At 33.9% G+C, this 15649-nt stretch overlaps 3 protein-coding genes across 4 annotated transcripts; 1 reads left to right on the top strand and 2 right to left on the bottom strand.

Annotated features, from left to right (window-relative positions):
* Nucleotides 1–20: 20 nt before the first annotated feature.
* LOC110668264 (uncharacterized) lies at nt 21–1762 on the top strand. The gene has a single exon (XM_021829439.2). The coding sequence runs from the start codon at nt 189–191 to the stop codon at nt 1536–1538; it is 1350 nt and encodes a 449-aa protein (XP_021685131.2). The 5' UTR covers nt 21–188; the 3' UTR covers nt 1539–1762.
* A 371-nt stretch (nt 1763–2133) lies between these two features.
* Nucleotides 2134–6042, bottom strand: LOC110668305 (external alternative NAD(P)H-ubiquinone oxidoreductase B2, mitochondrial). Its single transcript, XM_021829498.2, has 10 exons — nt 5826–6042; nt 5358–5631; nt 4993–5199; nt 4614–4864; nt 3967–4186; nt 3749–3853; nt 3095–3358; nt 2899–3020; nt 2505–2624; nt 2134–2422 (listed from the first exon to the last, which is right to left on the bottom strand). The coding sequence occupies exons 1-10, from the start codon at nt 5912–5914 to the stop codon at nt 2335–2337; spliced, it is 1740 nt and encodes a 579-aa protein (XP_021685190.2). The 5' UTR covers nt 5915–6042; the 3' UTR covers nt 2134–2334.
* Nucleotides 6043–9164: 3122 nt separating this feature from the next.
* On the bottom strand, nt 9165–14762 carry LOC110668308 (external alternative NAD(P)H-ubiquinone oxidoreductase B1, mitochondrial). Of its 2 annotated transcripts, none has more exons than XM_021829500.2 (10): nt 14495–14762; nt 13196–13478; nt 12828–13034; nt 12366–12616; nt 11473–11692; nt 11180–11284; nt 10355–10618; nt 10131–10252; nt 9606–9725; nt 9165–9496 (listed from the first exon to the last, which is right to left on the bottom strand). In XM_021829500.2, the coding sequence occupies exons 1-10, from the start codon at nt 14584–14586 to the stop codon at nt 9409–9411; spliced, it is 1752 nt and encodes a 583-aa protein (XP_021685192.2). In that variant the 5' UTR covers nt 14587–14762; the 3' UTR covers nt 9165–9408. The 2 variants fall into 2 exon arrangements, with proteins under 2 accessions (XP_021685192.2, XP_021685193.2); XM_021829501.2 differs by having other exon boundaries at nt 13196–13475.
* Nucleotides 14763–15649: the final 887 nt, after the last annotated feature.

Genomic DNA, 15649 nt, shown 5'->3' with positions numbered 1-15649 from the left:
TCTTCAAACACAAAAACAAAACCCTCATATTTCCCTCATTAAAGATAAAATCTCTCTCTTTCTTCGTCTCCATACATTCCCTCTCTGTGATTTGTGATCTCTCTCAACAAAAACCCTTCAAGATCAACACACAATATAAGAATAAGAAGAAAAAACCAATCTTTATCACTGTCCAGTTTCAAAGAGTAATGAGTATCCTTCACTACCCTGATGAGATTAACGCACCAGATCTACAGGTGTGGAACAATGCGGCATTCGACAATGGCGAATCAGAGGACTCGACAGGGATCAAATCATCTTGGTGGACTCAATCTCTTGAATCCAGTTGCAGTAAGGAGAATCTGAGCCCTGTTTTTGAGAAATCCCCTGTTTCTCTCAAATCTTCAGTATCTTCAATACCCATCAAGCCCCTTAACTCTAACGGCATCATCGCTAACGCGCAAGGGAATACATTGAAGCTTGTTTCCAAACCGGGTATGGTGTCCAAGATTGTGATTCTGGAAGAAGAGAGAAATCGTGATGAGAGAAAGATAGACAAGGAGATAGAAGATATTGAGAAGGAAATTAAGCGCTTATCGTCAAGACTCGAAGCGCTTAGGCTGGAGAAGGCAGAGAGGAGTCTGAAAATGGAAAAGAAAGGTAGAATTGTGCCGGCAAAATTCATGGAGCCCAAACAGACTGTCAAAATTGAAGAGCCATTGCTTTCTAGTGCGAAATCAACAAAGATTAATCGAAGAGGACTCAGCTTGGGGCCATCGGAGATATTATCTGGAGCTAAGTCTCGGTTATTGGGTAAGCAAGAAATGACCCCTGTTTCTACACAAAATCGCAGGAAATCTTGTTTCTGGAAGCTTGAAGAAATTGACGAGTTAAAAGCAACCAAGGAAAGAGGAAAGAGCTTAAGTGTAAGTCCAAGATCGCGCAAAACAGTTTCCAAGATTCAAGCTCCGAAGCTGGCTGCTACTACAGTGGGATCTAAAAAGTCAGTGAAGAAAGAAGATGGATTTCTTGCATTAATCCAGCCAAAGACGCTATTCAAAGATGGAGAAAAATCAGTGCCAAATAAGAAACCAGTGAAACCCGGACGGTTTGTACCAAGTAGGTATAATCAGTTTGCAATGAATCAGTCTAATGGGAATTTAACTTCAAGTGAGGCTCGAAAAAGGTCTCTGCCTGACAGTGATAAGGAAGATGGCAACAAAAGGCGTGCTTCTCGAGGCAATGGAGTGAATCAGAGAATAGATAGTACAAAAGTGAAGAAGAAGTGGGAAATACCAAGTGAAGTAGTTATATACAACAGTGATGTTGTGGTGGAGGAATCTGAACCATCTGTTGCGGTGATGGGTGATGTTTTGCCAAAGATCAAGACTTCCCGATTTGTGAATGAGACTCCAAGGGACTCGGGAGCTGCTAAAAGGGTGGCTGATTTGGTTGGGAGGAAATCGTTTTTTAGCGCTGATGAAGAGGAAACAACGGTGGACTCTGTTTGTCAAGCTCTGAGCTTTGAAGAAGAGGATGTGAAGTTTAGTCCATCTTGAATTGCTTCACTGATTATTGTTGAAAAGCCATAATTCTTGTTATGGGGGTTGCTTTGTCTAAACGGTCGGGTAAGATTTTTGTTTTTTTTCTTTTTAGTTATTTGGTTTCTGGTATGAAATAATAGGATAAGTTTGTCTCTTGTTTTTGGTTGATGATAACTATGTTTCAACCTTCATGGCTATGCGCTTTTAAAATTTGCAATGATATCCTATTCTTCATTGAATTTTGCTGTTTTGATTTTATTGTGGAGCTTGCTGCTAGAAATCTTTAACAGAAATTAATTGGTGGTTCTGTTAAATGCTACATCCAACAAAAGAGAAATCTCAGAAACAGTAAAGCAACATCAATGTTAAGCATAGTAATAGAGGTACAAGCTAGTTGAGTTCTTGGTTGACAAGCTCAATTATTATTAACAACTAAAAGAGGGGGAAATTATTATACTTATCTGATTCCATTTAAGAATCTAATATTATTTTGAGATGTGGTTAGTGGTAGATCCAAAAGATCAAGACGTTGTTGTTGTTGTATCTCTTTTTTGAAGAAAATTCATGTCAATAATCTTGTTTAAAGGGAAGTGGACTCCCAGGTACTCCATCAAATGGAAAAATAAACAAGGGAAAACATGTATATTAGTAATTCTTTTTAGGAAAATTATTTTGCTAAGAATTTATTTTCTCCTGAAACAGACAGAAAGTGTAGCCAATACAGGACAGAATAAATAAAAAAATGCTAAGGAAATTTTAAGTCATTAAAGTAAAGATGGAATGAAATCTTCCATGATGTGCTCCACCACTCTTAGATTTTGCTAGAGTCCCTTCCAAATATGAACCTTCTGAACCAGTCAGAAATCACCAATATTCTTGTTCGCCAGCTTACTAGCTTACTGCAAGTTTAAGTGAAACATCAGATGATCAAAACAAACGACCCATAGAACGTTAAATTGAAAATCTGAGCAAGAGTGTTACCTTGCATAAACTGAGTACCAGAGCCACTGAGTGCTATGACCAATGGAAATCCAATCTCCTGGAAGTTGAGCTGCAGCTTGTTCTCCTCCCAGTGGAGCAAATTGTCCCAAGTGTTTGTACCTTATATTAAATAATCAACAGATGTATCAGTGTCTCCATGTTTTATCAGTTTAGAAGATTTGCTCGCATATAGTTAAATACAAGAATAAGAACTTCCACGGACTATCAGGTGAATGAAGCATCAGGAAAAAGCATCTGCAGCTGGATGTTGGAGGACCATTATATACCATTTGTCTACTTGATAATATTGATCTCATTTTATTGCATCAAATAATACTTCATGGTATAAGGACCAAAAGAAAGGAAAGAAGATAGTTGGAAGAACATCTTGTACCTGAAGGGATGAAACCGATGGCGTCCTGCTCCCCTGAATCTGAGAGGACCTTCAGGACGCTTCTCACATTGTTCCATACGATTGAAACAATTTGCAAGGTATGCACCTTGTTGAGCCGCAACCTATATAAACCAGAATGAAAACCAGAATCAGGTTGAAAGGTGTCAAAGAAAAAAAGAAAAATAATTAAGTTCACCTGAGCTGTTGCTGGAAGATTTTTCATTTGAGAGTCCACTTCAGATAGAGCCTGCTTAAACATTTCTATGTCTATCTTCTTTTTGTCATTTCCTTGAGCACCCTTCAGTAAGTCATCAAAATTTTTCAGTTTTTTCTTTTGCAAATAAATATTCACTTGAGGGTACCTCTCACAGATGTGGTCAACAACTTCTTTAAAGTCTTGCAAATCTAAAACACCAGTATTATTCTTGTCTGCCTTGCTGAATATTGCCACTACATCTTCCTGATAAAGAATAGGTAATACAAATACATACAAACTAATCTTATTAGCAGGAAAACTGTGGTTGCATATTGATTGTGCACCCTTCTAAGTAAGATGGTGTACCATAGTCATATCTGCTGTTGGCCAAGGATCAAGAATATGAAAATTGCCAATTAGGCAACTGCATTCAATCATAAGGTTCTTTCCAGTAAAAAAGTAATTTATAATTGTAGTTCACTGGGCGGTAAATCTATCTTGTGGACTACTAGCTACATAATATAGCTCCCATAATCCCATATATAAACAGAAATATTAGGATTCATGCAAAGTCATGATGCCAAGTGCTAAACAATAACATTAGATTTGTGATTGTGCACCTATTTAGATATAAATGACTCAAAATTCACATACCATTATGCTTCGTTGAATTATTGTGGCACAGTCACCAAGAGCATATATGTCATCACATCCTTCAACCCTCAGCCATTCATCAGTTGCTAAAACACGCCTGTTGCCCTGAGCTTAAATGTAGATGAATCCTCAATTGAATTACTTATTAGTCCTTGATTAGTAAGATTTTGGAGCTGAAGTGCAAATACAAAAATGAAAGTAGTTGTAGCATAACAAACCTGGCCAATTTGCTTCATAAATTCCCTAATAACAGGACGAGTAGCAATACCAGTTGACCAAAGAACCATTCCATATGGTACAGAACCAGTTTGGCCAGTTTTTCTATCTTTGGTGGAAATATCCTTCTCAGAAACTTTTGTGACAATTGACCCTGTCTTTACATCAATACCATCTCTGCAGAACTTTTCTGTGGCAAATTCAGTGATTCTTGCATCAAACCTGCAAGCAACAAGCAATTGAAAGCCCACTTTATCAGTGAGTTCAGCATCCCTCTTTTACCTGGTTTTATGTTCCATGTTGAAGTTTATTTGACAGGAGGCAGCACAGGAATAACCAAGACTAACTAAACTTAGAAAACAAGCACAATCACACTTAGGAGCCCGACAATCTAAATTCTAAGGCTTCCTTTGGAATAAATTATATGCAAGAAAAGAATTGAATTGAATTTCACACAATCATAACAATTTTTGGCTAGATTTTCTATTTCTTTTAAAATGAATTTTTTTAAGTTAAAAAGAATTGAATTCTGTTATCTATTATGTTTCTAAACATAAGCATTGATAAAAGAAGAAAAAAATTATTTGAATTGAATGCTTGCAAATTTCTAGTTTCCAAAAGAGGCTGAAAAAGAAGCCATCTGTCTTACATGTTCAAAATGTGATCACCTGCCTCAATGAGCGTAATTCTTAGGTGGTCTTTGAGAGAAGGATATAGCTGAGCTAAATCTTCAACTGCATAGTCATGAAGATCTGCAGCATATTCCACGCCTGTTGGACCTCCACCAACCACTACAAAGTGCATGATCCGTTTCTTCTCTTCTTCACTTATATTGGGAAGACTTGCCCGCTCATAACAATCTATTATAGACCTACGGATCTTCTGAGCATCTTCAACTTCCTGCATGATTAATTCAGCAGCTTTACTTCTGGCATAACCTTCAGAACTTAATCATTTAACTCAAGAAGTAAGCATATTTTTGTTACAATGCTAAGTAATCAAAACAAATATACATCTTTATGAGGTACCTTCAAGAAGTAGGCATATTCCAGAACACCAGGGGTATTGAAAGTATTTGAACAAGCTCCCATGGCAACCACCAACAGGTCATAATCCATTGTGAATTCATCATTCCCACCCAAATTCTTGGCATGCCTAGATCGACAATGAATTTTCTTCTTCACCGGATCAATCTTGTAACACTCAGCTTCCTTGAATTCAACTTTAAAATTTTTCTGCCAGACCGAAAACAACACCAAGTATTAAGAGTATTTTGGCACATAGAAAGGTACATAGGGCAGGCAAGATTTTCCTGTAGAGGTTCAAAGGAAATATATAACGTGAAACGTTAATTAAAGAACTAGTATACTGCATTGTAATCTGTATTTCCTACCTTCCTCACAATGCTGCGAATAGGTTCCACAATGCTGCGAGCTTCTACTGTTCCATTTGTAACATTTGGTAACAAAGGAGTAAATGCAAAATAGTTGCGAGGTGACACAATGTGAACATCATATGATGAACTTTTCAAGTTTTTCAGAAAACTGGTGCCAGCCCAACCAGTTCCAAGAACCACCACCTTCTTTTTCTTGCATTCTCCTTGAGCAGAGTCAGAAATTAAATTTTGGGATTGATTGTTATCAGAAAATGCAAGTAGACCTCCACCACTGCAAAAGTATGGCAGTCAAACATTGAAGGGGTGTGAATAAAAACCAGAAATTGTATGATGTCAATGCCTTCCTTTTATTTGCAAAACAAAAAATTAGTTAAATAAATAACGACTAAACAAATCAGGAATCTTGCAGCTTTTATACAAACCTGAAAGAAATTCAATAAAATAGGGGGGAAAGCTGATAAAAACCTGACACTGGAGAGAACAACAAGCTTAGATACTGTTGGGTGGTCATGAAAAGCTCCAAGGATTCTCTCATAGAACTTAAAGCCTTTCATTGTGTAAAACCTATTTTCTCTTTTTTCTTAGAAAAAAAAAATTGTTTTCTCGTTTCTGCAGAAGGACAATCAGCTGCAAGAAAAAGAGGAAGTTTCTATTTGGTAGCTTGGAGATCCAAAAAAATGGGAACTATCAATTTTTAAGGGGTAGTGCGTGAAACTAGTAAACTGCCTGACTTGGTAGTATCTATAAAAGTTTCCCACAATTTGTTGTTAACAAAATTCTGTGACAGTCCAATCTCAATCATCCATGGACTTGGATTTCACGTAAATCACATGTAAACATTTGCAAAATCATGGATGATCTAGATTTATACACCAGACTGTAATATATTATAGGAGATTATTTTTTTCCCTTTTTGAGTCCATGGATGAATTTTTTATGGAATAATTTTGAAAATATGTGATGTGATTTCCTAGTTTATGACTTAGAAAAAGGTACCTTAGGTTTTAATGGGTAAATTTCACTCATGGTACATAAACTTTTAAGGTTGATAACACTATGATACATAAATTTTAAAATTTAACTTAAAACCTCATAAACTATCATAAATATCACTTTAAACCCCATACAACCTGCAACAACCGATTTAAAGGTTAAAGGATGACGTGGCAGTCCAGACAAGATAAAAAATCATCTTTCCCTCTTTTCTCTCTCCTCCATGTAGTATCTAACTCTTACTTTCTCAACTTTATTTATCTTGAATATCTTGCCCTTCGCATCTCTCTCTTTTTGATAAAAGGTGAAATCGAGTTTCTTTTTGCTCTCTTTTTTCTTCAGGTTTGTAGTTGAAGAATATTTTTGTACTTTTCTTTTTCTTTCTTTCATTGATGATGTCTCAGTTTAATTGGAGAAGATTATCACCCAATGGCATTCCTCTTTGGCGATGTGAAGAAGAAGCGAAATTAATAACATCATGGATCAATGCACACCCTAGAAGAAGGTTCTATGGCTGCACAAATTATGGGGTAAGTAGAAATGAAATTTTCATCTAGATCTATACTTGGGTAAAATTTTTTCTATGGCAGCATAATATGGGCAGTCATGATTTGGGTAAATTTTTTTAATGTGGGTTTTAGAGTAAGAGAAGATATTTATAATGATATGGGTTATGGGTTTTTTTATATGAATAATGCTATGATATGTAATTTTTTTTTTTAATTTTTTACAGAGAAGCAATTGTTGTTATTATTTTGAGTGGGTTGATCCAAAATTTACAAGTCAAGCAAATGTTGTCATAGTTGGGTTGCTGAATCGAATTAAAATGATGGAGCTTGAGAGAAATGAGGAACAGAGAGATTGAAAAAAATTGTAGGAGATAGAAAATGATTGTGGCATGTTTTTTTGTTGTGTGTGATTGGAAGAATTTTCTTTTGTGCTTAGTATAAAAGCTGATTAGTAATGTTGGGTTCTGAGCCAAAATTTTATTAATATTTTATAGTTGGCTCTTTTGTGTATTTTGGTAGAACTTTATATGTAATGTAATTTGGGTTAAGATATTACTGTTTTGTATTACTTAATATATTTAATCAATTATGTAATTTTAATCATTTGGAATGCTATAATCATTATGATATTTGATAACTCTTGTTTGGGTTGACATTGCATAATTTTTTTTTTGTACTATATTATTTTTTATAGTAATTTCAATACATTTTGACTGAAATATTTAGAAAATAACTCAAAGTCATCAAATTTGAATTTTACTCTATAAATGAGAGGGTATAAAAATTCATTAAATCCTTCACAATATCAACAAAATTTAAAGTAAATAATAACAAAAATTAATATGAAATAAATTATATTTATATATTCATATAAACAATCAATATTCAATAACAATCATGTTCCACATATCCAAGATATGCTTCAACATTGAATCAATAATATATTTATTTGATTCAATATTTGAAGCACAAAAATTGTTGCTTTACAAAATCAAGACATGTCAATATACCAACTCTATCAAAATATATACCCAAATGTGATATATACTTGTGGTATTACTAAAACCACAGCAAAAAGCAATCAACTAAGATATCTCACTAATAGATCATTGAAAAACTCCTGCTAAATATTAAAAAAAATGTCTAAATTACCCAAAATAAGCTAAAACAAATCATTCTCAAACACATGAAAAAAAGACTCAAAATAGAACATCAATCCTCAGTTGACTTTGTCTTTTTTTGCATATGTGCTCCATTTGCCTTTGCATTCGACCTTCCTTTTACCTTAGATGTGTGAGATGCCCCTTTGCTATTAGATGCATTTGCTTGACCTTGCAAAATATAAAAAATAAATAATAAATAAATCTTAACAATTCCTTCAACTTAGTAAATACATGAGTTTGTGTGCATTTTTAGGATATAGTTGCATACCAAATGTTTGCCTAGTTCCATCATCCTCAACATTAGGAATTTGGCTCTCATTATCATTCCTCACATCAGTATCATGTTGAGATTCAACCTCAGACCTATTACCAACTCTTTGCCCTATTCCATCATCATTAGCATTAGGCATGCCTAATTATATCTTCACCAATATCATCCCCATTTGCACTTGTATGCAGTAGTCATTATCTGTTATGATGTCTTCATTCATGTTAAAAAAAACAATCTGCAAAACCACTATAACTAGCTTGTCCAAATTCATATGTGCATGCATTACTAATCTTACCTGGACATGCCAGGTCATCTTTTTACTTTTAAACCGGTTATTGTAGGTTATATGAGATTTAAAGTGACATTTACTGTAATTTATAAGATTTTAAGTGAAATTTTAAAATTCATGTACCGTAGTGTTACCGACCCTAAAATTCATGCACCATGAATGAAATTTACCCGGTTTTAATGCCATTACTTTCTCGTGCCCATTTCGAAAGCACTCAGAAAATAGAAGTTTATACACACCCAACCAATCAACAATGACCATTTTGGTTAAAATCATGGTAGGTCTCCCATAAAAAACATATATGCAGCTTTCTACTTGGTTCGGTGTTTGTATACTTTAGTATAAGTAAGAAATTTCTTGACTTAACACCATTACTTTTTAGCTTGCCCATTAAAAGAAGCTGATGTAGCTGCCACATCAGCTTCCATTAATATCATTTTTCCTTGGTATATCAGAAATTTTTATAGGGAGGGAACTGCCAAAGCTTAAGAGTTATAGTAACACTGATTTTTATACATATAGCTTTTATTAATATTCAAACTCGAGATCTTACAGTCTAATAATACTGATATTGCAAAGTTATAGAAATCTGTGGCACATTTAGTTTCTTGCTCATTCATAAATCAGCTAGTAAATTGGAAAGCCATATCAACACATCAAGCGTACCAGCAAAGAAAGTGTATTCTCTGAATTTACAAGGAAAAAAATAAGATAAAAATCATACATGATAGAGATATATATTCCCAATAGGTGCTAACCATGCAATTGATTAGCAAAAACTAGTGTAACTTGAGACATTTACAAGAGTCACCAATTTAATGCCTCAAATACGGCTTGAATCTCTTCCAAAAATAAATCTCCGAGTCCAATCAGAGACCACCAACACCCTTGTGCGCCAGCTAACTTGCTTGCTGAACCAAAGAAATAGTTAGAGTATATCAAATTCATGGATGCAGAGATCAAGTGCTCACTCAATCAGTCACACAAAAATTTAAAATGCTTTAAGTAGTGGATACTCACCTTGCATATACAGAATACCAGAGCCACTGAGTGCTATGACCCATGGAAACCCAATCTCCAGGCAGTTCTGCAGCAGCCTGCTCGCCTCCCAAAGGGGCAAATTGTCCAAAATGTTTGTACCTTCCAGTTTCCGGCACCTCAAAGGTCAGAAAAGGGCTAAAAGAACAAATTGCAGAAATAATTGACAAAATCATACTATCAGTTAGAATCCTTGATCACAGAGATGGAAATTTTCCTCTTGTGATGAAAGATTTTCTTAATTTCTTAGGAAAAAGGAAAAAAAAATTATGAAATGGTTTTTTTCTTTCGGTAATTATCAGTTAAAGCTGTATTTTTTGCACAAGAAGGCAGTAAAAGTTAAAGATGTTGATGGATAAAAGCCACTTTTTAAGAGAGTATATAAAAACAGAAACATAGCTTGCAAAAGAAAAAAAAAATCTGGTTGCTAATGTCCTTAAACAAAGAAAGACACTGCATTTAATAGAAGAAGAGATAAGCACTCCAAAGCAAATAGCAATAACATACTCGAAGGGACGGAAATGGTGACGCCCAGAACCTCTAAAACGTCGAGGGCCTTCAGGATTATCTTTGCATTCCTCCATACGGTTGAAGCACCTAGAAAGATATGTACCTTGTTGAGCAGCAACCTGAAAATAAGAAGTACAATACAATTATCGTATCATATGTGGTGAAAAAGCAACATACTCCTATTAAAGCATGCTCCAATTAGAAGATGAGAAGGCAAATACCTGTGCAGTTGCAGGCAAGCTTTTCGTCAGTGAATCCACATGGGAAAGGGCTTGCTTAAGCCCTTCAATATCCACTTCCTTTCTGTCATTCCCCTCAGGATCTTTCAGCAAATCTGCAACATCTATCAGATGCTTGTTTCTTAAATACAGTCCCACTTGAGGGTACCTTATGAGGATGTCATCTATTATGTCTCGAAATTCTTGAACAGTCAAGGTACCAGAGTTGTCTTTGTCTGCAGCTTTAAAAATGGCCCCAATATCTTCCTAAAGAACAATAGCATTCCAAGATACATAATGTTATTCAAAATTTTTTACATCCAAAAATAATATTTTTAGAAAACTAAGATTTTGATTGAACTACCAAATGATTGGGAAGGGAAAACAGGGTTCAATGTGAATTTGTCTTTTACTCTCTTTCTAAAGCAATTTAGTTAAGGGCCACAAATGATGTTTGAAGCATTTTGTCCCTCTTCAACAAAATGATCAACATAAAGATATTGGCAAACTTCGCCAGTAAAGTTACACCAGTATTTCAATGAGATCCAGGTACGCTCATGTGATTTTTCAGTTCTTTTAAAGCTTATTTCCAAAATTTATCCAGATGTTATTGTCAGTCAGGTTCACGACTACTCCACAAACTTTATTAAGGACCCTTATTATTTCAACAAGAAATGCATATATCAAATGCAAGACAAATTAATGCCACCTTGACTAGGTTGCTCACAACTTATCATCAAAGTCCCGATAGAGAATGCCCAACAACAATAAATCCAGCACTTAAGGGAAACGCAACAACTGAATCAACCATCTATAGACTTCACATACCATGACCTTTCGTTGATCTATTGTAGCACAATCTCCAAGTGCATATACATTTTCGCATCCCTTTACTCGCAGCCATTCATTAGTTGCAAGAGCACGTCTATTGGCCTGCACATAAAGCAAAACTTTCAATGGAAGAGCTAATTGAGCAAAGATTCTGATAATTTTGATTAACTAAAAACTCTAAAGCATAAAATTTTAAGTGTGCAAAATATTAATTATAAGATTTTTGTGGAAGAAAATATCATTCATTACTCAATTTTGACATATTAAGATATACACAGCCTGCAACAAACCTGCCCAATTTGCTCCATGAAATCCCTCACAACTGGGCGAGTGTTAACTCCGGTAGACCATACAACCAATCCATGTGGTATGGAGCAAACTTCTCCCTTGGATTTCACCTTCATGGTGATTTCTTTATCAGAAACACTAAGAACTCGGCATCCTGTTTTAACTTCAATACCATCCCTTTGAAACTTCTGTTCAGCAAACGAACTGATTCTCTCATCAAACCTACACAGATAGAGTATTAACATCCTGCTAAGGCTTATTCTGTAAATCAGTTTCCCTATATATTCATATGCTTAACTGAATAAAAAAAACTAAAAGCTTTATTATATGTTATACACCAAGGGTGGATCATTAAAATCAAAATCGGTACACAGAGTATAAGCAATTATGAAGATATTATTAATTGCACTTTATTTTTTACTTGGGAAAAATTAGCATTGAGAGGTGTAAGACGAAATAAATAACATCCATAATCCAAAACACATTTCTATGATCATATAAGCACATCAAGAATAAAGATTATATCTTTATTTGAGAGAGAATATCCAAGATATCACTCTGATGAATATCCAACACAACATAGCATGATATCTTACAAAATTCAAAGTGCTAGAGAGAACAGAAAAATTATCCCAACCATCTGAGGTATATTCATTTCCTGAAATTCTAGTATCTTTTTCACCTGAAAAGGAAGGAAAAACTATAATCTAGCATCATGCTGGCAGTTTATTATAATGTTACTTTTAGGTGCACAAAGCAAATAATGTATCTACCTCAAAAGCACAGATGTAAAAATGTGAATGCAACAAAATCTCATATGCTAAGCTAAAGCATTGTATTTACTTATGTTCAAAAGCATTATTATGAAGACAGTAAATGAAAGCTATATGCTTACATGTTCAAAATGTGATCTCCAGATTGGATCACAGTTATTTTCACTAGATCTTTAACCATTGGATAAATATTGACTAAATCTTCTTGCAGAAAGTCATGCAGCTCTGCAGCAAACTCCACACCAGTAGGACCTCCTCCAACAACTACAAAATGAAGGTTTATTCTACGCTCTTCTTCAGTTAGGTTAGGAAGAGCAGCCTTTTCAAAACAATCAATCACACTCCTTCGGAGCTTCTGAGCATCTTCCAAGTCCTGAATAGAATATCACAGTTTGTACATTAATAGATAAAGAAACTCAACTCCTCAAGCAAGATTGCTTTTAGCGATTTAAATAAATGAAAAGGAGTTTCAATGCAAAGAAACAAATTTAAATAAAAATATATGCAACATTAACCAGCAGAGTCCCCATTATTATAGGCAGAGGAAATGCTACAAGTGCTCTAGGCAACTCTGTTGACCCCACCTTAAGAAAATGGCAGTTCTCCATGACACCAGGGGTGTTGAAAGTGTTTACTTGGGCTCCCACTGCAATAACTAAATAGTCATATTCCAGAGAAAAATCTTCAGTCCCAACCACACTGCTCCCAAAATTGGGCTTGCAGAAAACTTTGTTGTTTGCAGCATCAATCTTGACACATTCTGCCTCCCAAAATTGAATTTCTCCATTTCTCTGCAAGTATGAAAGGGAAATATGTAAAAAGAGAAACCTAAAAAATGGAAAATCCATTTGTTTCATACTGTCTTCAGAATGCTTCAAGCAAGCACATGCATAAGCACTCACACACACAAACATCACACAAACAAATTGTGGCTTTTGCCTTTTTCACCTACCTTCTTTATAATATTTCGAACTGGCTCTGCAATGCTTCGAGCTTCAACTGTTCCACAGGTGACACTGGGTAACAGAGGGGTGAATGCAAAATAATTCCGGGGTGAAACAACTTGAACATCATATGAAGAAACATCCAGATTTTTAAGGAAACTAATACCAGCCCATCCTGTTCCCAGAACCACTACTCTCTTCTTTTTGCGCTCATTTCGATTAAACTCAGCAGGGGGTGTGTTGTTGATTTCTGACTGTGACTCAGAATAAGCCACTATACCTCCACTACTGCTATATGTCCCAAGAAAGCATGCATATAAGTAATGATAATCAGTCGTCAAAATGAAAGGTTCAGAACATGAATTAAAGCATAAAAGATAATCTCCACATTTCTCCTATGGTTAAACCGTCAGAAAAATATGATAAGCTATTAATAGAAATTAGTCAGGACATGAATAAAATTGCTCATTTCTAGAGTATCATATTTCATGTATATCATTCACCTTTATAAACAAATGAACTATAAACACTGAGAAGAATTTGCCAATACAAGATAATTACTAGTACAAACTACAAGATTATTGTCCCTAGATACTCTGATTAAGGTAAGTAACCACTAACACAGACTCTTGCCTATTTGCAGAAGTGAAAAAGCTACAAAAAGTATGCAAGTTTAAACGCTCTTAGCATAGAAAGCTATGTTGAACTACCACTGTGGATCATGCATCAAAAAGAAAAATTAAATTTCAGAATTTCATGTCATTGTATCAAAAATAGAAATTAAAAAAAAAAAGCCATATGAAAAGAGAAAGTCAAAGCCAAGTAAACCCAGATCATTAATTTCTTTCCTTAATAATCAGACAAAAAGAAACAAAGTCAAAATTATTTTGAAGCTTGAAAAAAAAAATCCCTTTAACAGAATTGTCTCAAAAATTAACTAAAAATCTGTCTTTTTTGAAAATTTTAAAGAAAAATTAATTTTTTTTTGTAGTAATTCGTATAATTCTTTCTTGTCTTCTTACTCATCCGCACAAAGCCACTCAGACAGCTGGAAAGGAAATGGAAAAAAAAAGGCTAAAATAATTTATATATATATATATATATAAAGAATAAAAAGGCTAACTTTAAAGGTCGCTCTTCTGTTATATTAACCTAAATAGTAGTACAAGGCACAATTCAGTGAATTCACCACAGGTAATGAGGATCTATAGCAACCTTAATTCCCATAACAGGTAAAAATTACTGGAGGACTTTGACTCATATGCATTGTTTAAGAAAGAGAAAGGAACGAAAATGGCAGAGCGAACCTAAAAGTAGTGAAGAGAATGAGAAGCTTAGTGTAAGAAGAGCATCCATGGAAAGCTTGCGAAGCTCTCTTAAAAAAGGAGATGATCGTCATTGGGAAACCAGAGTTAATATCTGATCCGATCAAGCAGGAACTTTAGTTCTCTTCACAGCGATAGAAAGCTTTGACTGAGATTCTGTGCAGTGAAGAAGGAGAGAATGGATGCGTTTTCTTCTCCGTTGATCACGAGCCCCGTACAAGTCATCCTTCCGATTGCTGTATTAGAATTTGTATTCCAATATTGCACTGACACGTGGCTATATATTTTTTTTGGGCCTTTTTCAGTGTCTCCTCTTCTTACACCTGCCAGTTTCATTCGGATTAAGATTGTTCGGTCCCCATTTTAATTTTTGTTTTGATTTAATTCAATTTAATTATATTTAATAATTTTTTTTTCTAAAAAATTAAATAAAAAAATTAAATTTAATTGAAATCATTAAATTTTAATTAAAAAAATCTATTATATAAAAATTGATTTTAAAGAGAAACGTTAAATCACAAAATTTCTTTTTTTTTTAAAAAAAAATCAAAACTAAAAAACTTCAGCATCCAATTTGTTTATTCAAACAATTGCCTAATTTATAGATGCATCAAAGGGATTTTCTTTGGATAAAAGAATTGTAGGTTTTCAGCACATAATTAGTGCAATAATGTTTAAGAATATAATTAATAAAGGGTAATTTGTAACTTAATTGATAAAAATTATGGTTAATCATTTTATTTTTAATAAGAAATAAATTAATTGTCAATGTATATTATTATTAATAAAAAATAGTTATTATATTGAAATTTATCATTAATTGATTAAAAATTATAATAATTTAGTCTATTTTATTTTTTAATAATTTAATTTATGTAATTTTAATAATTTAGTTTATTGTATTTGAATTGACTGTTTTAATTGATAATGGATTAACTATGAATTTTAATTGAAAGGTTGTTTTATTAATAGAAATATATATCAGATAGTAACTTGTTTGTCATTAATATATAAATAATACTGTGATTTTGCTACATTTCAAAAATTATATTATAAAATACTCTATTATGAAAAGACAGTAAGAAGATTATAACGCTGATAAAAGATAAAAGAAATCCCCTTCATCTTTCATATTTA

This window comes from Hevea brasiliensis, chromosome 10 (assembly GCF_030052815.1).
Source record: "Hevea brasiliensis isolate MT/VB/25A 57/8 chromosome 10, ASM3005281v1, whole genome shotgun sequence".
In the NCBI taxonomy this organism is placed as follows: Eukaryota; Viridiplantae; Streptophyta; class Magnoliopsida; order Malpighiales; family Euphorbiaceae; genus Hevea; species Hevea brasiliensis.
The sequence above is the reverse complement of the archived record's forward strand: the minus strand, read 5'-3'. Positions and strand labels throughout refer to the sequence as shown.